The sequence below is a fragment of the Lutjanus erythropterus genome, chromosome 12 (assembly GCF_056507025.1).
Source record: "Lutjanus erythropterus isolate fLutEry1 chromosome 12, fLutEry1.hap2, whole genome shotgun sequence".
NCBI lineage: Eukaryota > Metazoa > Chordata > Actinopteri > Lutjaniformes > Lutjanidae > Lutjanus > Lutjanus erythropterus.
The window spans coordinates 22,193,539-22,220,157 of record NC_139328.1 but is presented as its reverse complement, the minus strand read 5'-3'; the positions used below and the strand labels follow the sequence as shown (position 1 = coordinate 22,220,157).

The 26,619-nt window shown below is 38.2% G+C and overlaps 1 protein-coding gene across 1 annotated transcript; it reads left to right on the top strand.

Annotated features, from left to right (window-relative positions):
- Nucleotides 1–278: 278 nt before the first annotated feature.
- On the top strand, nt 279–25,956 carry ccdc24 (coiled-coil domain containing 24). The gene is made up of 9 exons (XM_084731716.1): nt 279–318; nt 1,691–1,852; nt 7,803–7,987; nt 12,232–12,348; nt 12,455–12,559; nt 15,667–15,721; nt 22,873–22,930; nt 23,538–23,655; nt 24,900–25,956. Exons 2-9 carry the CDS (start codon nt 1,703–1,705, stop codon nt 25,663–25,665), a joined length of 1,554 nt encoding a protein of 517 aa, XP_084587842.1. The 5' UTR covers nt 279–318; nt 1,691–1,702; the 3' UTR covers nt 25,666–25,956.
- The last annotated feature ends 663 nt before the right edge of the window (nt 25,957–26,619 follow it).

The window sequence follows — 26,619 nt, the reverse complement described above, 5'->3', positions numbered from 1 at the left end:
AAGCCTGTCCCTCCCCCTGTTAAACAGCTTGATTTATATTAGTCCTGACTTTTACAAGAGCACAGGTGGTCTCGTGTGTAATTACTTACGTCTTCAAAGCATATAATCGATATTTAGCCTAATTTAGCAGGTTTTGCAGCTTTTTTTTAAATAAAACCCTACACAAACTATGTATCAGCAAAATGAAAAGCCTATATTTCGATTTTCTTAATAAACCTCCCGTTGGCAGTCCTCAAACATCTCGCGATATTTCCCCTTAGCAACTGGGTTGTTGGCCGTGGATACCACAGCATTGCTAGATACAAAGGACCTATTGAGGTGAGCGTTTGTTTATGTGTAGCAACACAGTACACGCAGTTTTATAAACTTTTATCGTGTGTTTCACTGAGATTTTTTATTGTTTTACCGTCCGTCAGAGTTTCAAATATGCAGGATCCCTCGCTTTTGTGAAATGTTAGATTTATATTCCACAGGTGGTGAGCCAGTTAGCTAGCTAACGTTAGCCGGGGAGCAATTAGAGTTAGACTACAAGTTTACTAAATTAGGTCAGAGACTATCGGTACTTTCCACTACTAGCCTAACTGCTAGACTGTCTGTGAACAGTGGTGGACGTAAGTACAACTGCAGTTTTGTTGTACTTGAGTATTTCCATGCTGTTTTATACTATTATTCCACTACATTTCAGAGACAAATATTGTGCTTTTAACTTCAATGTATTTATAGATACTAATTATTTTTGTTCTTTTTTACATTGGTTTTATCGTTTTATTCTGTCATGTTTATATTTTAATTACTTTTAATTACTATTATTTAAGTAAATATATTTAGCTGTTTACTCTTTGCCTAATATCTTGCTTTTTATTGTTGTGTCTGTTTTTATATTTTATACTTTTTACTTTATGCTGTTTGTTGCTGTAACAATGCATATTTCCTCTTTGTGGGATTAGTAAAGCATTATCTTACTTTATCTTTCGAATTAAGACTTAATTTACAAAACAGAGGATCGGTTTATAAAGTATGATCTAGTCAAATTACACTACCAAAAGTATATGAAATAGTCAAAAGTAGCTGCACCAACCAATGACAACATTAGGGTACCACTTATTTGTTATCAAAAATATCAAAACTAATGATCAAATAATATAACAGACTGACAAAAGTCGCTCTGCACTATACTTTTGATAATTTTAGTACATTTTGATGTTAATCCTTCATTACTTTTGCTGAAGTGAAATTATGAATGCAGGACTTTTACTTGAAATGGAATATTGAACTGTTTTGATTAGAGCTGCAACAATTAGTTGATTATTTGATTACTCAGTCTACAGAAAAATAAATAATTATTTTGATAATGCAACATTTTAGTTGTTTTTCAAGTATAAATGTCCAAAATGAGGATTCAGATTCAGTAACTGAATAAATCAAGCTGTCTAAATACATCACTGGGGTCATGGGAAACTGTATTAGACATATATAGTTTCTTACGCTTTATAGAAAAACAAGATTATATAATCAAGATAATTAAAATAATCATCAGTTCCAGCCTTAGTTTTCAGTGACTGTACATTTTGTAGCATCATTTAATCTTTCATATTGTTTGTATGTAAAAATCATTGTAGACTGTCATTCTTGTCAACCTCTCCCAGTCATGGTGTTTATTGTTACGTTTCTGCTATTTCTTCCCCCCTAGATTGCCATTCATATGCAGTCTCCTGATGAAAACCAGCTCTGGTGCCCCAGCCAGTCTCTGTGGAGCTTGATCACTGAACATGTTACAGAGTTAGAGCTGCCAAAGATCCGTGCAGCACTGGGCCACTTCCTGGTTGATATGTATACGGCATTGCACGATGAGGTAAGAGTAAGTTGTTATGACTGCAAAACTTCTTATTCCTTATGTCAAAATATTGTGGCATGCTTGGCTTTTAAGTTTCTCTTCAGATTCACAGTAAAGCTTGTTTCACACTTGGTGTTTTATTTGTCTGAAGAATTCAGACACTGGCTTGGTTTCTGGCAGGATCCCACAAGAATACCATCACACCATCTACAAGAATTTTCAACTGAACTTGGTTTCAGGATGAATCAAATATTTGCTTAGCTAAGCATTCCTGCCCAAACAATTTATGAACTGTGGTGTTAGGTTGTGTTCATAGGTTAGTTTGGCTGCATACACTCATTAATTACAATTCCCAGACTCCCTAATAAAATTGAAATGTGGGTTAACTGGCCCTGTGCTGCAGTGAAGTCCAAATGTGAGCCAGACAGACATCAGTATTTACTCAAGGCCAGCTAAACCCTCACCCTCAAAGTCCCTTGCATGGAAAACACTCGCACAAAGACCTCACCCAAAAAAGACTTTTAGGATTGATGAAATGTACAACTAAAGTGGAATGTTGAATTAAATTTGAATAGACAAATATTTTGAGAAAGGTCTAAGTGATCTAAGACTCCTTAACTAAGGTATTTTTCTGCCTGGATCCTATTTTCCCATGTTTTTGTGTCTAAGTGACAAATGGGCATAACAGTTTTTGAAACTGGTTCAGTATAGAGCGAGACTGGTACAGTCATCAGCCACAAAATGTAATACTTATGGATGATTGTGTACATCAAAGTATTTTCACCAAAATTGCTTGTTTTGCCACTGACAGGCTCATATTATTATTCTACGTATCTGACAACATTCTGGAAAAAAAACACTACAGAGATAGACATTTTTGTTAAAGATTAATATCCTTTTTGTTTAACTAGAAACAGCTGTTATATCGCTCTTGCCAAAGCCACAAGACTTCATTTACAGAAACAGTAATTTTATCATCATAAAACACACTTCATGCAGACTCAACAGAAACAAAATAAAACTCACTAAAACTGTCTTGCTTCTTTCCACTGCACAAAACAATCCCCAACTCTGGTTTGGTTGAAATAAACCCTACATATACAGAGTTCAGTTCCAGGCTGAAAAATAACAAAGCTACCTTTTATGTATGTGTGCTCACAAATTGTGAATAAATATAAAAGAAGAACAAAGAAATATAGTAGTTTGATATGATACAGACATGCAGTAAAATGAGTTTAGGGTGGCAACTAATAATTATTTTCACTGCCGATTATTTTTTCTAAATAATTTCTTTTATAAAATGTCAAAAAAGGAAGGAAAGCCCATCTCAAGATTAAAGAGCACAAAGTCACGACATCACATGTCTTGTTTTGTCCAATAAACAAACAAACAATAAAAAAGATTAATCAGCTTGAAAGCTCTCATCTCCCGTCTACAGTTGGCAGATGGTGAAAAGAAAACAGTCCCTACTGCTCCAAACAAGGTCTGAATAATCTTGAGTAACCTGGTCATGATTTCTTAAAAGAGGCATTGCTGTTGAGTTTTTCAAATGATTTGTTTTGTGCTTTGAGCACCATTGAGTTCTATTACATTCAAGAGAAGGCAGAAATCTCCAAAACTTTGCAACTCCACCAAAACAATGTAGATGGATAATAGCACTACAGGTCAGAGGAAAAATGTATTTTTAGGTGAACTGTCCCTTTAGAGGTAAATGTGAAAAAATGCTTCCCAGTCTACTGAGGGAACATTCCTTTCAAGCTGAATTACATAAGAGAGGTCATGGCATATGAACTTAAGACCAAGTCTGTCACTGTAGATTTCACAGACGCAAAGAATTCCTCTTATCAGCACTTTCTGCAGGATATAAAAATCTCTGTGGGCGTTTTTCTGTCTCATATGGTCTAATATTCTTTGCTCCTCTACTCTTGTACCTTCTGCCATCTTCTCCTTTCTTGTCCTTTTCTCCTGTGGTTTGTTTGTTCAGTAGTGAAATCTCTCCATCTGTAGATGTTATCAGCCTGCACGGAGCCAACAGGCCAGTCGCTGTTTGCAGAAAAACACATGGGGCATAGTCTGTCTCAGCTCTGAAGCCATGCCATGAAGATGCTGACCACACATTACTGTTGTGACAGTTAAAGGAGTAGTTTGGATTATATGAAGTAGGGTTGTATAAGAATCTTACCTCATGCTCAGGTAGGCTGCAGGAACATGGCAGGAGCATAAGATGAGCGCAACATTGTGATTTGAACTGACCTTTCAAAACACTGAAGTGTCCCTTTAACTTGTAAAAATCATGTGTGACCTCTACAAAATACTTGACACATGACAAGCATGCATACACACACGCAGGCGTGTACACACCCTCATGCACTTAGGGACATTCAATTCACAATTAAATGTCAACAAAAACAGATTTTAAGGTCTGTTAATGGAGGCATTAAACCTTAAATCAAACCAGAAACATGCAGAGTAATTCAGTGCATGAACAGACACACTCCCATCTCCATACACACACTTTTACACAGAAAGAGGCCCAGTAAGCTTAGTGAGTCAGGGGGTGGGTATAACAGGGTTAAAGAGGCTAATCCTCAACTGTTGATAAGACCGTTAGCAACACATTTTCTTTGACTTGATTGTGTATGTGTCTGTGTAGAGAAAGTGTGTGTGTGTGTGTGTGTGTGTGTGTGTGTGTGTGTGTGTGTGTGTGTGTGTGTGTGTGTGTGTGTGTGTGCGTGCGTGTGTGTGTGCATGCACACGTGCACGCAAATGTGTATCCTGTGTATGAATTTGAGTGTTGCTCTGATTTTTTCACCTTCAGTTTGGGTGCAAACAGTGGCTGGGTGTAAAGCCCTCAGACAGGAAGAAAGACTTAAGCTGAGAGCTTTAAGAAATTTCCAGATAAAAAAGTAAAAACAAAACAAAACAAAGCACAGGGAGCACCTTATTCAGACTAGCGCATGCAGGTTTCCTTTGGTTATTGCTTTTACTGCAGAGTTAATCACTTCCTTTTCTCTCTGTTTTCTCTGACCATGTCTGCTCGTCTTTCTCTTTCTAGTTTTTCTCTCGTCTGTCCCTGCCCGTTTCTCTGCAGCCGTGTAATGAATTCCATCCCTCAGTGAGCCACTGTGAAAAGTAGTAGTTGATCTGCAGGCGACTCCTCCATTCCTCAGTACCACCATTCCTCCCTCCATCAAGGTCTCCATTGTCTTTAGCGGTGAGATCAGAGGGAACATTAGCCTCTCTTTTCAAGTCTCTCTACAAGGCCAGTCTCTCTCTACCTCCCCGTACACTCTCACTCTGTCTCTCTACTCTGAATGAAAATGAGCCCTTAGTTAAATGTATTCCAAAGTTCAGTTTAAATAATTCAACATAATGGGTCCTAGTATGTTTTATAACTGACAGGTTTCAACAGCGCTCCCTTAAAATAGCTCCTGGATGAGATCAACAGTCTCACAGCAGAGGGAGGGGGGAAAAAGATCCAGGAACAACTTGTTAGCTGGTGAGCCATGAATCCTGTAACATAAGCACCTCAACACCCAAAGACAGGCAGAGAAAGCTGATGTGAGGGAAAAGGGCTGTGTGTGTGTGTGTGTGCAATATACTGTGTGAATGCTGGAATGTGAATGGATGCACACACACACACATTGACACACATGCAAGGATCAGAAGCAGCGTGTTTAGTATGCTCCAGTGTTATCGTTTGAAGTGAAGTCTTTGACTGCAACATGACAGAAATGACTGGCAGGCGACAGGTGTGGAGGTGTTAATGGGACCCAGACTTCACTGAGACACAGGCACTCAGGCTTTCACACGCATTTTTCTTATGTCTCCTCTTTTTTAAACCACAATGTTTTTTCTTTTTTAGTAATTTGTCTTTGGCTGTTACATTATGGTGGAATTATGTCGACTTTTTCATTTGCTGAGTGTAAAAGTACAGCTGTGGACCTGGGTGCTGAGCCCTTCTACCAGCTCATAGAGGAAGTCATGCATAAAGACTGAATTTTTCTACATTTTTTTTAACAAGTCCTTGATCTGCAGTGATAATCCTAGAAACATTACAAAGATTAAGAAGCCTGCAGCAGACATGACCGTGTGTCTAAGTTCAATCCCAGTTCCAAAAAGCTGAAATGTTGTGTAAAACCGAACAAAATGATATGCCAAAACTTTTCGGACAGAGACAAGATATTTAATGTGGAAATATGAAGTTTATTGTTTTTTGTAAATGTAAATTCATTATTAATTTGATGCCTGCACTGCACTTCAAACAGTTGCTTATGAACTTTTGAAGTTAGGGCTAGTAGCAATGCGGACGGTCCTCTCCTCTTTATCCTGGAGGACACGACATCCATAATTTCAGAAAACGATCTGAATTGTGGACTCGTCAGACGACAGCACACTTTTCCACTTTGTGTCAGTCCATTGCAGAGGAGCTTGGGCTCAGAGTAGACTGCAGCATTGCTGAATGTCGTTGATATATGATTTTGGCTTTGCATGGTAGAGTCTTAACTTGCATTTGTAGATGCAGCAACAAGCTGTCTTTACTGACAAGTGACAGCATATTTCCTAAATGTCCCAGAACCCTTATGAATAACTGAACCTTTTGAAGATGTACCTGTAATACTCAATCATGATACTGTCACCTGTTACCATTTGACCTTTTTCCTGTGTATTGTTCCAAACAGGTGTTTCTTGAGCATTTCACAACTTCTCCCACAACTTTTATCATTCAAGTCTGTCAGTTTGAATGTTAAATATCTTGTCTTTGTACTTTATCCAATTGAATACAAACAGTAAATGATTTGCAGATCATTGCATTATGATTGGGATTGTACATGACCAACTTAAACTTTATCATGTTCAGTCTGAGCTTCACGGACAGTTCTTCAGTTGCTGAGATTATTTAGTGTGAGTCTATCATCTGTTTACACCTAGCATTAACATGCATTCTGGGAGATCCAATCACAAGTGGCCAGCTCTGACGAGTGCGTCAGTTCACACGTAGCATTAGCATGCGTCTCCACATTTGTCTTGAGTGACCACTTTTGATTGACAGAGGAATTGTACTCCATAAAAACCCTGGTGCTCACTGTTTTCATTTACACATTTTCTCCCAAAATATATTGGTTGAAAGAAAGTTTCACCCACATTCAATATGTCCCTGTAGACCCAGGTGTTATATTCCTTCCTGATCCAAGACGACAATGTTCAATATTTACTGCAGCTTACAGTAAACAGTGTCTTCTTGTGCCAAGGACAGCCCTGAATAGAAAGTGAAGAGAAAATGGATATAAAAAGTAAGTGTGAAACAAAAACAGTTTAGTCAGTTTTGCACTGCAAGATGGTGGTGTTCTTAACATCCTTGTAAAAGAAAATGGGAGTTTTTCTTCTAAACACATTATACATGTACATAGTTGTTGAAAACATGAAAACACAACTATGTAGCACTGAATTGTGGAGGTGAACTTTTAGACAGTTGTTAACGATTTACAGCAGTGTACTCATGCATACATACATACAGTGTATGCATGAGTACATTTATAGTACAATTGCCTTTTATCAGATTATACTAATATTTTGGACTCACTGAGAGTCAAGAGAAATAAGATAATCTTCCACCATTTTCTCATAAACATGAAAAGTCTCGCTATCATCCACAATCAGAGAGGCTGTCAGGGTGAGTCACTAAATGACGGATGTCTGGATCACTGCTTGCAGCGTATTGCAAGTGGTGAATTGTCCACCTTGCTTTAAAAGAGTGCTTCACTAAATCATATTGAGTTTGGAGAACATTTTCATTTATCAGTTCCATCACTTGGTGCAGAATCATAAGCTGTCAGCTGTGAAAGTGTCACCTAGGCTGGCAGGGAAAGCCTGTAATGCCCGCCTTGTAAATTCCCTGTTACCGTGAGACATTATTGTGTATATAAGCAATGGTTTTCTTCACTAACCATAATAATGATATTTCCAGGCAGAGATGTGGTACAAGATGTGGCAGGAGAGCCAGCAAGGAAACACTAGCAGCTGGGCCAGGACCCCACTCTCACATCATCAGGGCTCCCTGCTGGCTGACCCTCCTGCAGTCAAAGCGCTGGTGAGAGCCGAGGTGAAGATGTTACTACAGACTCTTAGAGAGAGAGCCAGTAGGGTGGGGAGGTAGGTGTAAGATCTCACACACATAAATCCACTTTGTACATTAGCGAATTAATGAAAAGTTGTATTTTTTGGTCCAAAAAATAATGAGTTTTCAGACAAAATATAATTTCAAGAGTGTATATCTCCACTTTGGCTTCACTTTTCAGACCCAGAAGCTCCATCCACCTATTCTACTGTCTTCTATGAACCTAATGCACCTTGCTGTTGCCAGCTAGCAAACTAATGATTCTTATCTCTGCACAACTAAAAGTTGAAAATTCATTGATTGGTGCATGTCATGATATTATTGTTTGAAACAAGCCTATGTAAGCACACATCATATTTTGTTTCATAGGAAGAAAACAGACTTGGAGTTTGATATATAATACACTGCTACTACTACTACTACTACTAATAATAATAATAATAATAAAATAAAATAATAAAATAAAATATATTGAGAAAAAATCATGCAAACACTGGCTTCATCAGTTCATGCATGTCAGACTAGTCTGAGCTGTCTTGAACGAATTCTTTAGGTTTTTCTATCAAGAGATTTCTTTTCCTGATCAGTGGTCTAAACCAAGCAACGCATAGATGGATAAGTGGGTTAAGACCCTGCTCTCACACTCCCTGCGTCATTTTTCCCCTAACAAAGAGAGCAATAAAATGCTATATTGTGTTCCCTCGTCAGTTATAAATGGGATGCAGAGCAGAGGAACAAAGGTTTTTGGTGAAGGGATGTTGCAAATTGGTTTGGGAATTGTGGAACAATAGGACAATTATAGGAGGGAGACTTCCATGCATTCCACGCCAGATGCCAACAACAACTAGCCTAGATTTTAAAGACCTAGTCACTGTTAGCTTTATTGGATTAAAGATTTGTTTTATGTTTTAATAATCATCTTAAAATTGAGTTTGTGCACAAAAAATGCTCAGTAAAAATGACCCCATTCAGTGAAGTGCTCACAGGGAGAACGCAATGAAGCAATGAAGTACTCTGTATCTGTGTTTTATGATACACAGTCATCAGGGAGTTATAAGCTCCTCAAGAAGTGGTAATTCTTTCTAATTGCTGTTTGGTTTTTAATTCCTACAGCTAATCATACAACTCAGGTCAGAGATGAGCTTGTAACAGTTGGCAATTTAATGACATATATTAAAATACTCTGAAGAATGTTGTAAAAACTGTTAGCTGGATAATATTAGTTAGTAACACTGCCCTACATCCTAACATTAAAATAAATAAATAAATTAGGCTAACAGCCTAATTTATTTATTGTAATGTTTTGTGAGGATGTACAAGTCTCTCACTCTCTCTCTCTCTCTCTCTCTCTCTCTCTCTCTCTCTCTCTCTCTCTCTCACACACACACACACACACACACACACACACACACACAGACGAGTCCCAGTATATATGAGCTGATAACTATCCCGGCAACTAGCTCACTGCTGTCAGGAATGTTGGCCCATGTAACCTCTCAGGTTTTGCTGAGGCCTTATAGGAAAAGCACAACATAAGATGGATTGTTCTTCGTTTTTGTGACAAACCATTTATTGCCTGTCAATTAGTAGACTTCCTTTTTATTGTGATTTTCTTTTTTTTTTTCTTTGTCCGTTTGTGTTGTGTCATTTAATTGTGAGTTGTGAGTTGCAGCCAACTCTTTAGTGCTTTTAGGTTTTTTGTGTATGACCATAGCCATGGTCTTCTGTTTGAAACCACTGGTCTAATGGATTTGTGCCATGTTGATCTCCTGTGTAGACTCTACATAAAATTACAGATTTGATGCCTCATTTGATCCATTTCATCCCCATCACAGATTCAGATTACAGTCTCACATCATCTTAAAGCCTCATGTCATTGTAGTGTGACTTGTTGTGACTGGTAAGACCCATTCAGAAAGCAAATGTTGGTGTCCATGAAATCACTGCCAAAATTCTTAGTTTTTGGCCATACAGACTATTACTACAGATATTGCCATGCTAACATTTGCTAAGTAGTACTAAACATAATAGCTCATAATAAGCCTGTACTGCCCACTGCACCTGCTCTGTACGGAGCCAGACCAACATTGTCATCCCAAGAGCCACACTGCTGGCATGACTGAAATCTGTTTCAGTATTGTTATGTGCATTCTTACTTTACTTTAACATTTAAGACTTCCCTCAGAGTAGTCCCCTGCTGAATACAAGACAGTTCATGCATCAAAAGAGGTATAAAAAGAATACTGTAACAGTGGTGCTCATGATAACAGCTCAGTTGACAGGCACTTATTTTTAAGTAATCTTAAAGGGGCTTCTTTTAAGTCAAGATGACACTCAGGGCCGGATGTTTTAACTGACAATCCAATATCCAAAAATCCGCAGGTCTGATGCCCACAACAACACTTTGTCTTATTAAAGTGTCAGTGAGCAAGTCACTCTTGTGAAGTGTTTGGGCTGTGATGTAGATGGATTACAAAAAGTCCCATTCAGGGGGCGAAATATATCCCATTGTTACTGGCGGTGTAGGAACACTACCAAAAAAGTATTAGTGCCACACAGAGTGTGCCAGCACAAATCGCTTTTTCTCTTTGAAGTTGGCTCTGAATTCTTGTTGACCTTGATGTGTGGTACTGTGTGTATTTGTGTGTGTGTGTGTGTGTGTTTCAGGCCTTTGTATTTGTTCAATTAGGCCCAGTCCCAAGTGTGTATCAGCTGAATAGCTTTCAGGAGTAAACCGAACACACTTTCCCGTAATAACACTTCCACTTAATAATGCTCCACAACCCTCTGTTTGTCAATTTAGTTCAATTTAATATGCTTTGTTGGCAGGGAAATTGAGAACATATTGCCAAAGCATCAAGATACAGACCAGCATCTTTCTCTACTCTCATAATCTCCCCCAGAAATTATTTTTGTGTGTGTATGTGTGTTTGTGTATTAACGTAATTTACCAGACAAGAACACTCTTCTATATTTGTAGCAAAGGCCTAACTAGCTGATTTACTTTAAGTCACATCAGCAGGAAGACAGGATGGGAGTAAAAATAGCTCCCATCCTCATACCGTCCTCTGATTTAAACCATTTGTAAGGGTGTGTGAGTGGGTGTGTACATTGTAAAAGTCAACAGCTTTATCTCATTGACATCTCCCTGTGTGGTCCTGATGCCCTAGTCTTTGACCCAGTCACGCACACGTCCACACCTCCATGTCATTGACTCAGTGGCTAGAAAAGATGCATTTTCCCTCCTGTAGGGACTATAAGATTAAGAAGAACTGTCCAGTCTGTCACCTCGCCTACAGCTGCCTACACCATCTGCTTGTTTCTTTTCCCCCATGGATCATTCAGAAAATATAATGTGCCACTGCTTATTTTTGCCTTCCCGAGATCTGTTTTTTTAAGATAATTATTAAAGATATTGTAAAATAATCATAGCTCTGATAATAGTGGTCTAGTAAATTCACATAGACCTGAATTGAATAATTGGTTAGTTATCAACTATTTAAGGAATTGCTAATTGCTGTTTTGGTAATCCATTTATGAGTGATTTTTTTTAGAGAAAAAGTCAATTTCACCCTTTCCATTTGTTCATTTCCAGCTTCTTAAAAGTGATTTTTTTTTTTTTTTTTTTGGTTTATTTACTCCTCTGTGACGGTGAACTGAATATCTTTTGGTTATGGACAAAACAAGACATTTGAGGATGTCATCATGGGCTATGGGAAACACTGATTTTTAAAAATTTTCACCATTTTCTGACTTTTTATAGACCAAACAACAAATTGATTAATTGAGAAAATAATTGACAGATTAGTTGACAATGAAAATAATCATTAGTTGTAGCTCTAATTTCACATTTTGTATAGACTTTATGGAACCGAAACCACCACCAGAGCATCCTGCTTAAAATAAGAATGTTGATTCTTCTCAGATTAACAGTAGATCAGTCAATCAGTTAATCAATCAAACTATTTAATACACTTTATATACAGGTTAGTGCAATTCAAATTGTTTTACAGGTGATTGAGTACAGATACAACCAGTAAAACAATTTGAGACTAAAATAGAAATTTGAACTTGTGAACCAAATTATAAAATCACAAGCCAAACTCAAGAGGTTAGTTTTAAGTTTATTTTTAAAGATATCAACACTTTCAGCTGCTTTCTTGTCTGTGTATCCTCAGCACAGCCGACAGCTCATTCATACATTGTATAACCGTTAAAGACTTGCAGAAACGGTAAACTGACTTGTGTTAATTCTTTTTCTGTGCTGTTGTTGCTATAGAGATGGCGAGGAGCTTGTGCTTCGCTACAAACCTGAGACGGTGAACTACGCTCTGGGTCACCTTGACAGCTGTTACAGAAACTGTATCAGCCATGAAGTTACTGAGGTTGGAAGCAGGTAAAAACAGAACTTGAATATTTTACTGAAATGATACACTGCTTTTTATACTGCATAAGATCTCTTAATCTTCTGTTGTCTTCGTTTTTCTTACTTTCTTCTTCAGACCAGGCTCTCGCTGTTCAGTGCAGTCCAATGCTGAAGATGAGATTGATGCAGTGAGGGACAAGCTGAATGTCACTGACATTGACCAAGTGGTGGACCGCCTCAAGTAAGTTGCATAGAGTAGCGTTCTCTACCTGGCTATAGCCTGATAACGATATTTGAGAGTTTACAAAAATCAGATATCAATATATTCACTGATGACAAACAAATCAACACCAGTTTTGATTCAGTTCCCTTACATTTACATTTTTATTGTATTAATTATGACCAAGATACATGCTAAACGGGACCAAAAAAAAGACTCCTCAGTGCTCCTGAAACTATGTATCGGAAACACATTTTCTTATTTACCTCAAATCTAGTAGTGCATTACAGTAACCTCGGAGATCAGAAGTTGGAGCTGGGAATGACATCACACTCAAGCTGACGGCATTCCAGTACAACAAATCAGGAAAAAACTTTTTTGTTCTTGATAACCACTCAACACAATACTTGGTATTTTGTGCATTTTCCACACATAGAACTTGGACAGCACCATGTTTACGGCTGATCTAATGAGATGCAAAACACAGATAATGCTAATAAACTGATTTCACTATTGTTGATGCACAGAGCCGCCATCTTGGATTTTGAGAGATTCCTCAGAATCCTACTTCAGCGGGTGTTCCAGTTGAAACTGCTAACTGAAAACGTGGAAACCGTCAACACCATGAGCAATGTTCCAAATCATACTTTTTCTTTTTACTTGAAGCACGTATTGCAGATGTGCGTGAAGTCCTTGAACTTGCTCACACATCTGATGCAGTTGGATAAAATTTTAAGTAAAATGAGAGAGTATGCAAAAAAAATATGTAGCTTGAATGTGCTGCTATCTGTCATTGCGGCTTCTGTCATCAGAGCTGTCTGCTCTCTCAGCGGCTCAGTTCATCTGACATTTCTTCTGCTGCGCAGAGGATTGTGGGTCAAAATGGTCAGAAAAGCATGCTGCCTTGCATAATTCAAAATTTGACTGAATGCAGGACATCCTGGTATTTTTGGTATACTGCATTTGACATACTATGTTCTGGGGCATACTAAATCTTTTTCTTGCATACTAAATAGTATGATAGTATGGGTATTGGAACACACCCCTAGTTTGGCAGTTCTCTTTAGCAATTTCGTGCAAATTATTGCCTGGCATAAACAGCCATAATGATATATGTGAAATAAGCTATCAATAAGTTATATATCGGCTAACACAGCCATGTCTACTACTTTTATAATTAAATGCAAAAAATTAAAATAAATAAATAAATAAATAAGAATTCAACACTGAATGCCTGTGGCCTTTGACCCTTCAGGCAGCACTGCATTAAAAACCCACCCAATTGCATAAAGAATATTACACGTTTTCTGGAACACTTTGGAAAATGTTGTCAGGAAGCACAGTTTGTTGCTGCATCTACAAATGCAACATAAGAGTCACCCATGCAAAGTGAAAGCCATATATTAGCAATATCCAGAAATGCTGCAGGCTTCTCTGGAGCCTGAGCTCATCTGAGATGGACTGACACAAAGTGTAAAAGTGCAATGTTGGATGCTGTGTCCTCCAGGCTGAAGAGGAGAGCGACCATCCAGATTGTTACCAGTGCTAACTATGATGACATAGAGGTGTGTTAGTTCCCATGGCATCCTGGGTAACTGTAACATCTGTGAAGGTTCCATTAATGCTGAAAGGTACATACAAGTTTAGGAGCACATTTAGCTGTCATCCAGTCGATGTGTTTTTTAGAGACGTCCCCGCTTATTTCTGCAAAACAATGCAAAGACACGTTATGCATGTGTTGCAACAGCTTGGCTTCATAGTAAAAGAGTTTGGGTTCTAGACTGGCCTGCCAGCAATCCAGACGTGTCTCCCGTTGAAAATTCATGCTGTGGTATGAAGCAAAAAATATAACAATGGAGACCACAGACTGTTGAGCAACTGAAGTCGTATATCAAGTCAGAATAAGAAAGAAAGTCACTTGAAAAAAACTGTCCTCAATTCCCAAACATTTACTGTGTTGTTAGAAGAAAAGTTGATGAATCACAATGGTAAACACGCCCCTGTCCTAGCTTTTTTGGAATGTATTCAATGCATCAAATTTAGAATGAGTGTATATTTACACAAAGTAAAGTTAATTAGTTTAAACATTATATATCTTGTCTTTGTACTGTATTCAACTGTGTATAGGTTGGAAAGTATTTGCAATTATTGCATTCTGCTTTTATTTACACAACTTTTTTAAAATTTGGGTTGTACATTAAATACTTAGCTGAGAAACATCTTGCATAATGTGTTTTTCTTTGTTGTATGATTAATTTGTTGCAAATGACAATTTATACATGCTCTGTAAGTGAGCGAGTTCCTTTGTGGCCTCTCCTTTTCCTCAGTTTTTTTTCCTTAATTTCCCCTCAACTCTCCTCAGTGGCTCCTGTCACTACCCTGCCTCCGTCACACTCCATCCCTCCTTTTCCTTCCTCTATCCCTCACTTTGAGGCCCACAGGGTAATACAGTCACTGGGGCTACCTTGGAAGAGAGCCTTTCCCTTTCTCTCCCCCTCTTTTTCTCCCATTTCCTGACTCGACCAGAACAAAAGACCCCATTGTCAGAAAATGGATCCCAGAGCGGGCAGAAGTTTCTTTTTCATCTGAAAGAAGAGAATAAAGTCTACTATAGTTATGTAACCAGAGAAGAAGGAAGTGTAGAGGGGTAGAGAGAAAAGAAAAATAGGACACTGTATCCTCAGTATCCTTATGAAAGCTGCAGACGATAAACTCTGAGCAGTGCACCTCTTCTGTTGCCACAGTGTGCCTCTCCAACATTTTGAAAATAATAGTGTTTTATAGTAAATACAGATTTAACCACTGCACAGACCTGTAACATATGACTTTTTGCAAATTTCACATGCTACTGTCCAAAATTGATCAAACTCATAAAATTAGGATATTAAATATGTGGATGCATTTTCACCACATTTAATAAAACAAACAACAGTCATTATTTAAAGAAACCTCGGCATTTAAGGTGTCTGGCTGTGTGTGCGTGCTGTGACTGTCAAATGCAAAGTTTCCACTTTGACCTAGATTTCACTTCTTGGCTCAGTAGTTTTTAAATGAAAAACAACTGACTAGTGATAAACATGAAAGCTGTTTTCTTATCTATCTATTGATCTGTCTCTCTGTCTCTCTAGGTCTCTCCTGATGGAGGAATATGAAGCATTGAAGAGGCTGGTAATGTATTTAAAGGTGAGAAGAACAAAATGGAAAACAGCCATGTACCAAATTAATTTTTAATCTTCTTTGTTTTTCAGCTGCCAATGCAATACTAATCCAAATCCTACAATTATTTATAGGAAACCAGGCCAAAACCAAAATATTGATTTGCTGTATTGATGCAGCTGTGAACAGATTTGACAGTCAGCAGTGTAACCTTGTAAGCATCCTGAGTTATGATGCCATGCTGCACTTGCAAGTTTGGATACCTTATTCATATTACAGTATTTGTGCAGGACAGTGCAGATACAGATTTTCAGTACAGAGTTCCTTCAGGCACAATGTTACCTACTCAGTGGTGCAGTATGTAAGATTTAGGGGATTTCTTGGCAGAATATGGCAAGAATGGAATATAATATTTACAAATATTGAAAGAAAGGAAACAAAGCAAAAAAAAGAATCAATATGTTTTTTTCCCCTTAGATTTAACCTTTTTTTTATCTACAGAGAGTCGTCTTCCACAGAGGCTGCCATGTCAAACCACCATGTTTCTATAGTAACCTAGAATAGAAAACCAAACACTGGCTCTAGACCAGACCTTTTAGGTTTTTTAGTGAGTTTTGCAGCCACTCTGGTTTCTGCTTCATGCTTGGAAGGGGAGAGTGAGGCAAGCGGCATTCACTCAGTTGTAATTTACAACGTCACCATCAGATGCACTCAGTAGTGTGCCGATCCCCACCAGGGAACAGATGGTATTGCGGTGGAACCTCAACTGCCAGATGCAACTAGCAGAGATCTCTAAAGTTCTGCCAACATTAATATGACCCCCACATATGTTGTCCTTAACTGAAACGAGAATTCAAACTGAAGCAGTTGTTAATCAGTTTCAGCGCCTGGCAGCCAGTTGAGAAGAATAAGAAGTCAGCTGTCAATAGTTGTATAAAACAGAGCAGTGAAAAACTAGAATTATTGCCTCACAGTTGTATGTCTCAACCAACCAGTTTACAGTTTACATCCCTGCCTGTCCAGACTCAAGTAATGTATGCAATGAAGACTTTGAAGGACATTAATATGGAACTTACCACTATACTGACCTGTATGTTTGGAAGGAATTTAATATAAGGTATTCATTGTATTTTTTGGCAAAATGGAATTCATATATATTGTATATATATTACATATATATTGATATGTATGATTCCAGTGAGAAACTTGCTGTCTTCAATTAGAGACTATTCTCACAGAGGAGGACTGAACATTAAGATGTCGCAGTGAAGATGACCTTTGACCTTTTGGATATAAAATGTCATCATCTCATCATTTTATCTTATTAGATATTTGTAACTATAATCTTGAACTATGCCAAAAATGTGTTTAGTGAAATCACTGTGTCCTCGACCTTTGAACTGCAAAATTTAATTTCATCTTTGAGTCAAAGTGGTCATTTGTGCCAAGTTTGAAGAAATTCCCTCAAAGCATTCGTGTGAGACCATGTTCACAAGAACTGGAATACCTGAAAACATAATGCCTTCAGCTATAAAAACAAAAAACAAAAAAGTAATTAAAAACATTTTGAATTCTGAATCACAGAGGTCCTCCAGTATGCAGTCATGAATGTGCACAAAAGCAATTAAGCTGATTGGTCCAGTGGTATTCGAGATTAGCTCTGGACAAACTGTAGGTCCAGTGATCACACACTCACTCACACTTATGCTTGACCCGGATAATGAAATAATTAATCTATCAATAAACAGTTTAAATTAAAAAAGGATTTACAAAACCAAAGCAGTCAATAAGTACATTTGTACATTGTTTAAAAATACATTACTAAAACTAAATAAATAATGCAATTTAAAAATCTATTTGAAAGCTGCAGTTTTAAACAGTTTTTTCCTTTAAAGTAAATAACTGGATTAAACAATTGATTTAAATATCTATTAATACCTATTTCCATTTCCTTGCTGCTTTCCCTATTTTGCTTTGTCTTTTAGCCTTTCTGTTTAGCCTTCCTGACACTTTGCACAGTTTTACCTCGTTTGCCATTGCAAGGCCCAAATTAAGAAACTAATTTGTATACAAATGTATTAAACCCTATTTTTATTGAAAAATTAGTTGTTAATTAATAACATGATTCATTACTGTTTCTGTGACTCTTGTGGTCCTAAAACTCAGCCTGACCTTATTAGGTTTCTGTACAATTTCCTTAAAATGTAAAATGAACTTTTTTGGATTTGATCAGACTTTACTCAGACAATGTGAGTTTCAGTTGTTTCATACAATTAGTACAATGATAAATTTCTACATAACTATAAAATTTTAAAATGATGTATTCTACACAATGCTGATTATTTCCTTTAAGAAAGATGCTGTCATCTTGAATCAGGAGCACTGTTCACCAAAACAAAACACTTTTTTCCTCTAAAGTGGTTTGGAGTCCCTCAGGTAGGCCTGCTAACTCTCTAGGTGGCACCAAAAGGCTGCCAAGGTTTCCATTTACACACATAAATATGTGCACACAAACAAAACTTGCACGCACACACACTAAACCTGTGAGGGCTCAGTCTAAGCTTGTTTTTTCCATCTGTCTGGCCAAGAGCTTTGCAATGCTGAGTAAGATCGATCTCCTTCCAATCACTGAAATTACTGACTACATACAGAGAGAGATATTTACACACACACACACACACACACACACACACACTAACAAAAAACACTCACACATGCCTACAGTCTGGCTACACTGTCATGCTTGTCTGGCATTATGAGAGAGCCAAAGCGTGAGTTAGTTAGAGGCCAGATGTGGGACTTTTCTGCAGACCAGATGTGGATCTTATCTCTCTGTAGCATCTATGTGTGTGTATGTGCATGTCTGCCTGGAAATGTTACATTGCCAGTTTGTCTGGAAACAAGACAAGTTGAAAAATGGGAAAACTATATATAGGAATATCTCTAATTTGTAAGAGTAGGGCCTGTAATTTCCTGTTGCCAGTAGGTGGCACCATGACTATGATTTAATATTGGCCTGTAGATGTCTTCAGACCAGGACTCTAATCATACATGTGAGATTTGACTGACCATGCTGGTTGTTAACATAAGATGTGATCAGGAGCATTTTTGCTGCAGTGCTGTCTTGAGGCAACAGAAAGTAATTGTGCCACTGACCAACAAAAATCTGGTCTAGACTCACAAGGTGCGTATATTGATGACAATAATATGGTGTGTGACATATCGTGCCTTTTGCATGAAGACCTACTTATTCAAGTAGTAGTAGGGAAATGAAGACCCTATTGCAAAGATAAGACAAACATCATGAGTACTGTCTGTGGAAAACCTCATCAGGCATTTTCACTATAGGAAAAACAAAGTAAGTAAGTGTAGGCAAGGGAGGAGGGGATGTTATGAGTTTCCTGACCCAACTGTGTGCTGTTCCAGTCTTTAAAACCTGAGGGTCTGAAGTCTTGTAATTGCAAAGAGACTTTTGTTGGTTGTCGTGAGGCATTTACTGTAAAGGCAGTTAATGTCTTTCTCAAAAGGATCCTGCTGTAAAGCAGAAATGTGGCACTTTCCTTGTAAAGAATTTGTCTCCTCAAGCAAAGTGTTATTGCACTAATGTGTGAGCAGGTGGGATGAAACCATGACTCTGGTGGTGCTGTGATCTTATGGCACGAGCTTATTGTGCACTCACTGCAGTGATGATAACTCTTCAGAATATCGTTAGAAAAGATTGTAATTATCTACATGATCTACAAATTTGTAAATTATAATATTTTAGAAGCTCCTATAATTTACAAATATGTCAATTCATGTCATGTCCTCGGCTCAAGTTTTGGTTTAGCTGCACCTGCTAAGACAAATCATACAGGAATGTACTATAAAGGAGGCTTAACGGAGGAGCTAGTGAATCTTTGAGTTGAAGCTTACAGTTTTCACCTTTTTAACTGCTGACCATAGCTTCAGCTCCTCTTTTCCCTCCATAGGAAAAGAATAGATATACAGAATTTTAGATTGATGTGAAATACTGAATAAGATATCTACAATATTCTTTCAGTCAGGCACTAATCCACTGCGTCAAAATCCCAGCATGTACATTTATTTGATGGAGAAAAGGAATTTGGATTCTGATCTGAACTGGAAGATTTTATCAGGACTGACAGTTCCAAGCAGGAAATCATTTGAGCTTTCCAACTCAAATCACATTTTTAGGTAACTGTTAACATCTGTTTTGTGTATTTCAAGGCCTCTCTCAATTAGCTGTGTCTTTGGCAGGTTTTGTTGTCTGTGCTGGCGTTAATCAACTGGAAAGTGTGAGAAAAATATGTTAAATGTCAAGTACAGCCTTGTAACAATGTTTGCTGCTAAGCTGTTACTGTACATTGTTTTAAGTCAAGATAACATAAGTGTCCTGTTTGTGAACAGTCATGACTTTCTCATTACAGCCAGGCTTTGATGGAGCTGAGACTGCTATTGATTAAATTATATAGCATTCAGCTATAAAATGGAGCCAAATCAGGCATTTAGAGGCTTGATACGGTATGATCGAATTGCCTTTTTAGTGAATGGTGTAGCAGCCAATCATCAATTGATCCTGAATACAAGTGTAATGACCCATTTTCTCTAAACATGAGGCTCATATAATAACTTAGTGAAGCAGCAGCCGGTCTCAGTTGTATGCATGGGTGGAATGTAAAGTCAGTCGATGGAGAAAACTATAGTGTCCAATCACCCTCAAGCTGTGGAAACTATGTGAAAATTCCTTTTCAAATACCCTAACCTCTAAAGTATAGGTTTTACATATTATATATACATACTGTAACAGTTAATAACTGGATATTTCTAAACCAGTGTAGTGGACGCTGCAAGTTGACCATCCCCCAATTTTGGCTAACTCCTCCATCACAGTTCTCTACCAGGCCATTATTTATTTCAGCCATGATGTTGTTTCTTTTGGTTTTTCTGTTTAATTCTAAGGTTGTGATTGTATTAGGCCAGAAAAGAGGAATAATCTCTGCTGTTGTCTGGTGTGAGGAGGAGGGATACCCTGGTGCTGTTGGCAGAACAAGTCACTAAATTAGTTTTTTTTTAAATAAAGTTGCTACGAGAGTCTCTGAAGTTGCTAAATCTGGAGAGAAAGTTGCCAAGTTTCCGTCCATGTAGTTGTTTGTGGATTGAAAACGCATGCATTTAAACCTGTGGTTAATGTGGTCACAAGGCGTCCCTGGCCACTTTCAGAGGTGGTTTGTCCAATCAGATTGCAATCTATCCTCAATTTGTCTTGGATGCATTTACACCTGAACTTGCATGTGATTAAGCAATAGCTGATGGCAACTGAAATTAAGCAATATCACATGACAGGCTGTGCTTGAAAGTGATTATTAGCATGACAGCAATGCGACCTGTTCCCATCACTGAAGTGCTGATTATCACATTAAACCTTACCCTCGAGTGTAATATTGCAATTATACAACAGGTTACAGACAAACTGAAAGATTTATTCATATTGTGAGGCAAATCACTCTCAACTTAAAAAAAAGTTCTGGTAGTGTTATTTTTGTTTCCCTGGAAACATACACGGTCTGAAAAATAACAATCAGCCACATTGGATATAACTCCTGTGTAATGAAACCTACTAACCTAATTTGCTATTCCAGCAAGTAGCTCTTAGTGACAGAGATGATTTCTAGTCCGTGTTGAGTCAGCAGCCAACTTGAGCTAAGAGAGATTTCCCAAACTGAATAAGTACCACACATAGAAACTCAAAACTAGTTTGTTATATCAGTCATGGTGTAACTAAGATATCTGCTGAAAAAAAAATTACATCGATAGATTCAGCTACTATATCACAGTCTTTACATGTATTTTTAAGCTAGTAGCATGTGACATAAACTCACTGGGGCACAGCTGATGGAGGATGCTGAATGGAGTTTCTATATGTGAAACATGTCTAGAGCATTCTAAAGACCAAAATTATACATTTATTGAAAAATGATTGATTTCCAAAATAAGATTGCAATAAGATTGCTTGGTTGGAACCACCTGTTAATATAAATGCATTTTAATCCAGTGTGTAAAGGGGATTCATTAAACCAGCATTAATAGACAGAGCATGGCCTGTGTATGTTGACCCTGCTGAATAAAACATCTAAACTAACAATCTGATGAAACCAGATTATGCTAGATTCTCCATTAGGATGTTGTCAGATTTTACTCGTTGGAACAAGATTGTATTCAGAAGATGACAAGATGGCAGCCATCAGCAGCTGGTTTAAGATGGATTGTTGGCTGTGCAGTGGCGGATTTGGGTTCTAGATAATCATGTATAAGAATAGTGATGGTAACATATAAGCTTTCCCAAAATATCAGCAAGTCAGCGCCACAGTAATGGGTTCAAACCCCACATGGACCACAAAGCCTATTTTTGGAGAGTGTGTGCGCTTTAGAGTTGTTTTGGATTTCACTTTACTGTCAGAAACGCCACACACACATTGTCTGCAGCTCTGAAACCCAACACGAGGAGGTTTGGGTTTGAATCCCACTGGGAAAATAGTCCAAAAATATATGTTTAAACTGTCAGTCTCCAGGCCTGTGGTTATGTTAGTGTGTGTGTGAGACAGTGTGTGCATGTGTTTGTGCAATATATAGCCCATTGTCCATGTGGTTGCTATAAAGACTCTCCATTAGTATTTGTGCTGGTGTAAAATGAAGAGAGGAGGCTGCCAGTCACTCATAGCAAACTCATGAATAAACACATTTCAGTCAGGTCTTTGGTTTTGCCATCTTTGACACAGTCAGTCACACACACACGCAGCACTATGGTTTTCATTTGCTCTGTATATAGATATTTGAGGCCAAATTATGATGGAACACTTCTGCTCAATCGTTTAGTGGTCACACACACACACACACACACACACACACACACACACACACACACACACACACACACACAGATTCCTTTCCTGTTTCGCCTGCTGTTATTTTTTACCAATTTCCCTTGTTCCTTTGCTGTTTCCAAAGGCTCACGCTTTCTTGAACATGTTTAATGCATTTACCTTATATTTTTCCACTTCCCCTACTGTCACTACTCTGAATGTGTCCTAGTTTGTGCCATGAAATTATGTTAAGTACACTCCAACTGCATGAATAACATGAGCTCTTTCTCTTTCTGTTCTGTGTGTGTCATGCAGGAAAACATTAGACAAACAGGTCAGAGTCAGTATGATAAATCAGAACCTACACTTGCAGGTGAGTCCGTAGAACGCCAACTGTTTGGTGTTTGCTGCCCTCTGGTGGCACATCATTGTTTAACACATGGTTTGTGAGGACCGTTCTCCTCTTTATATCTTACGTCCCATTTAATCTTTGGCTTGGAGAATAAATTTACAGAGGAAATGGGAATGCTGATCATTTCATCCACCCTCCATTAGCTGGTTTGGCTGATATCAGACAGAATGGAATTGTCAATCCATTACACTCCATTTCTGTGTTAAAGTGGACTCGGTGGTGTGGGAGGATTTGAAGGTCTGGAGCCAGGCAATTATCTGGTAGAACTCATTCTGAAACATATTTATGAATGAAAAAAGAGCGATTGAGGACTCCAGCCAAATCCATTTACTGTGGACCAAATTACACTGAAACTAATTTGAGTACATTAGAGCAGTCGGGTTAAAACAGTAATTGAGTTCATTTTCAGAACTCAAAAATGATCACTTTATTTTTCTTATGCACTCAGAGATTGTGATCTCTTGATGGTTTTCTCAACTCAAGTATCTGGCAATGTGTTTTAATTATACTTCAGAGTGTTTTCAGACTTTTTTCAAATCTCAGTTCTATTATATTTGTGTATGTGCAGAGTTGAAAGAGCTGAGAGGAGCTATATATAAGGACTTGGAGCTCTACCCCTCTTCACTTGCTGCTTCACCACCAGCTCCCTCCCCTCTCCCTTTGAAGGAGCTGAAAAGCAGGTCCAGGTCAGTATGTATTGCAGTTACAACCCCTAAAGAGAGGGCAATAATGTCATTCACACAGTTTAGTAGTAGCAGAAAAATTATTTTGAATATTTTTTTAAATAAATGTGATGCCAAATTAATACAAATAAGTATGTATGCTTATTTTGTAGCACCTCTTAAAACACGTTACAAAGTGCTTTATATCAGCATCAGTAAAGCAAAATACAAATACAATACTGCTTGCCTCACCATTCCCTTTCAAGCATGTAGAAGAAGCTATGGTGGCCGTGAAATTCACGAAAAATGTGAAAGTGTGTGATAGATCTAGTGTTTGGTTTGTCCATTCCATGCTACTGTAGAATATATGGCAGTGGAACATGGTGGCCTCAGTGGAAGAGATGTAGATATAAATGGCTCATTCTAAGGTAAAGGAAACAATAATTCTTGTTTTCAGGTAATTACATATTTATTAATATACTGAATATTCAATTTCTTCCATGTTCTACTCATAAATCCCCCTAAATTTTACACACAGAGCCTTAAACAAAAGAAAGGAAAGCTCCTCAGGCCAAGTGCACAATTGGCCGTTGGACCTGGGTGCTCCACCTAATCTAGATCCAAAATTATAAACCAAAACTAATGGAAACAAAGCCACAGAAACACCTGACACATCACCACAAAGAAACAAATAACTGAAAAGAAAGCAACTTAGGTGGCTGCTGCTGAGACTAAGAGGGGAGACAGAGAGCCAGTGTTTCTGCCCCCTGTGTATAGGTTTTTCCCAATCAAGCCTAGAAAATGCACCTTTTCCCCGTTTTTTATTTATTTATTATTTTTCTTTATTGAACATATGATGCAGAGCACACATACAGGAACTAGTAGAGGACCAAAATATTAGCAGAATAGATTTTAAAAAATTAAGATGTAGAGTATTTATCTAAAAAAGGGGACTTCAAAAATAAGTGGCATAAATCAAAACAAAAATCTGAGAAATGTCAAAACTTGGAATACGATGTAGAGAAACTGCACATAAGACACATCAGAAGTAGAGGAGCTGCACATGATGACCAGCAGGGGGAGTGTATAACACTCACACTGTACACTTGATACCTGAAGTAGCTGCTTTGCTACTCATAATTTGTGCCTTCTCATCCCATTCAGTCCTTTTCCATGTAAGCTCAATGTTGCTATTTATTTATAAAATATATTTTTACTACACTTCTGTGTTTCTCAGTCTTTTGCTCTTTCTGATTCCCTTCCCTCAGACTGTCAGCGAGTCAAAGGGTTTCTGATGAGACTCTCCGAACTTTAAGGACTGCATCAGTCCCACTGCAACCACATCCACCCCCTCCTCCTCTGTGCCATACCAAACCCAGGCCACCATCCAGCACTCCTCCTGGGAAGACCTCTGCATCAGCCTCCATTGGACCTAGAAAAACACAAATGCCTATCTGCAGCAGGATCATTTCTTCTGGGCATGTGAACAACCACTTCACCCCTTCACCTCCAGCACCTGGCAGTGACCTCATATTATTAAAAACCACACATGCAGAGCAAAATAGCAATGGTCTCCACTGCAGGACCCTGACTTCTAGTCCTAGTTTTCAAATAAACACTCCAACAATGTCAGCCATCCATGAAACCCATCTATCATCCCATCGCAGTATCCACAGCCCAAACAGAAAGTGTGATTTGTCGCCACAGACAGAGAGAAAAGGCAGCCCAGCCTGGAGGTCAAGAAACATCAATACTGTCACCTCATCCCCTCACCATGAAACAGGCAGTTACAGCAGCAGTAATCCTGACCGTTCTGTGTCAACGACAGGGAAATCAAAGAGACAAAATAATACCTGTGGAGGTAGTCTAGTGTCAGCAGCAGTGCAGGCAGATAATGACAGGAGGAAGAGTACTTCTGAGAGTTCTCATTCTTGTGTTGGCAGTAGGAAGAGTGACATTGAAATTGAGAGAAATAAAAACGGTCATCTTGGTAAGGATGTCACCCAACAGCAAAGCTTAGTAGCCACTGTTTGACTGTTCGTCCCTCACATCATCCAGAAAGCAGCAATAGTACACAGGTCCTCACAGGTTTTATTTCATACCTTATGAATTAAAATTAACTTGAACTCTGTCATCTACAACCAAAGAGAATGACTTGAGTGCTTGCGTGTTTGCAGTGATTGAATTTTTGTTTGAAAAATGCCTGTTGTTAAGAAAGGTAACAGCCGGTGCAGCCTTGCTTTCATGACAAAACACAAATAACACTACAAACTCAAGCTGCATTGAGTGGTTTATTAATCAAGCCTGAATCAAGCCCAAAGGTTTGTTTTGCATTGTTTTTTTTTCTGACAAATCTACCTAGTTTGCAGTTTACCCCAAAATCAACATTACGTTTTTCTCCCCTGCCTTTAGTGTTATTTATCCATCTCGATAGTTTTGGTCTGAGTTACAGAGTTTTGGAGATATCAGCCATAGAGATGTCGGCCTTCTCTCCAATTTAATGGAACTAAATGACACTCAAAGCACCAAAAATACAAAAAACAAAGCAATCAATCAAAACAATGATCGGCAGGTTTAATGTACCAATAAAAGTTAGGTGTTTCTCCTACTACAGCGAAGCAGTCTATCAGGATTACACAAAACAGAGGAAGTCAATCAAATACAGACTGCATACAACTACAGACTCCTGACAGGAGGTCTAATCTGCCAAAGTAACACCTTTGTAGCAGAATCACAGGTCTGTCTTTAAGTTTGTTTTTGTTTCATCGATATTACATAACTGGGAAAACTTAATTATAAAAATTACCCCACCAGTCACTAAATGCATGAACTGTTCTGTCTGTGATGAATATCCAGAAACAGTGTTACACCTATTCTGGCATTATTCTCACACCAAAAAACTCTGGCTAGACCGTTGCAGATGTGTCATTGATCATACTTTCAAGCGCGTTTGTTTTGTTCTGGGAAAATGTTCGGTTTCTTTAGACA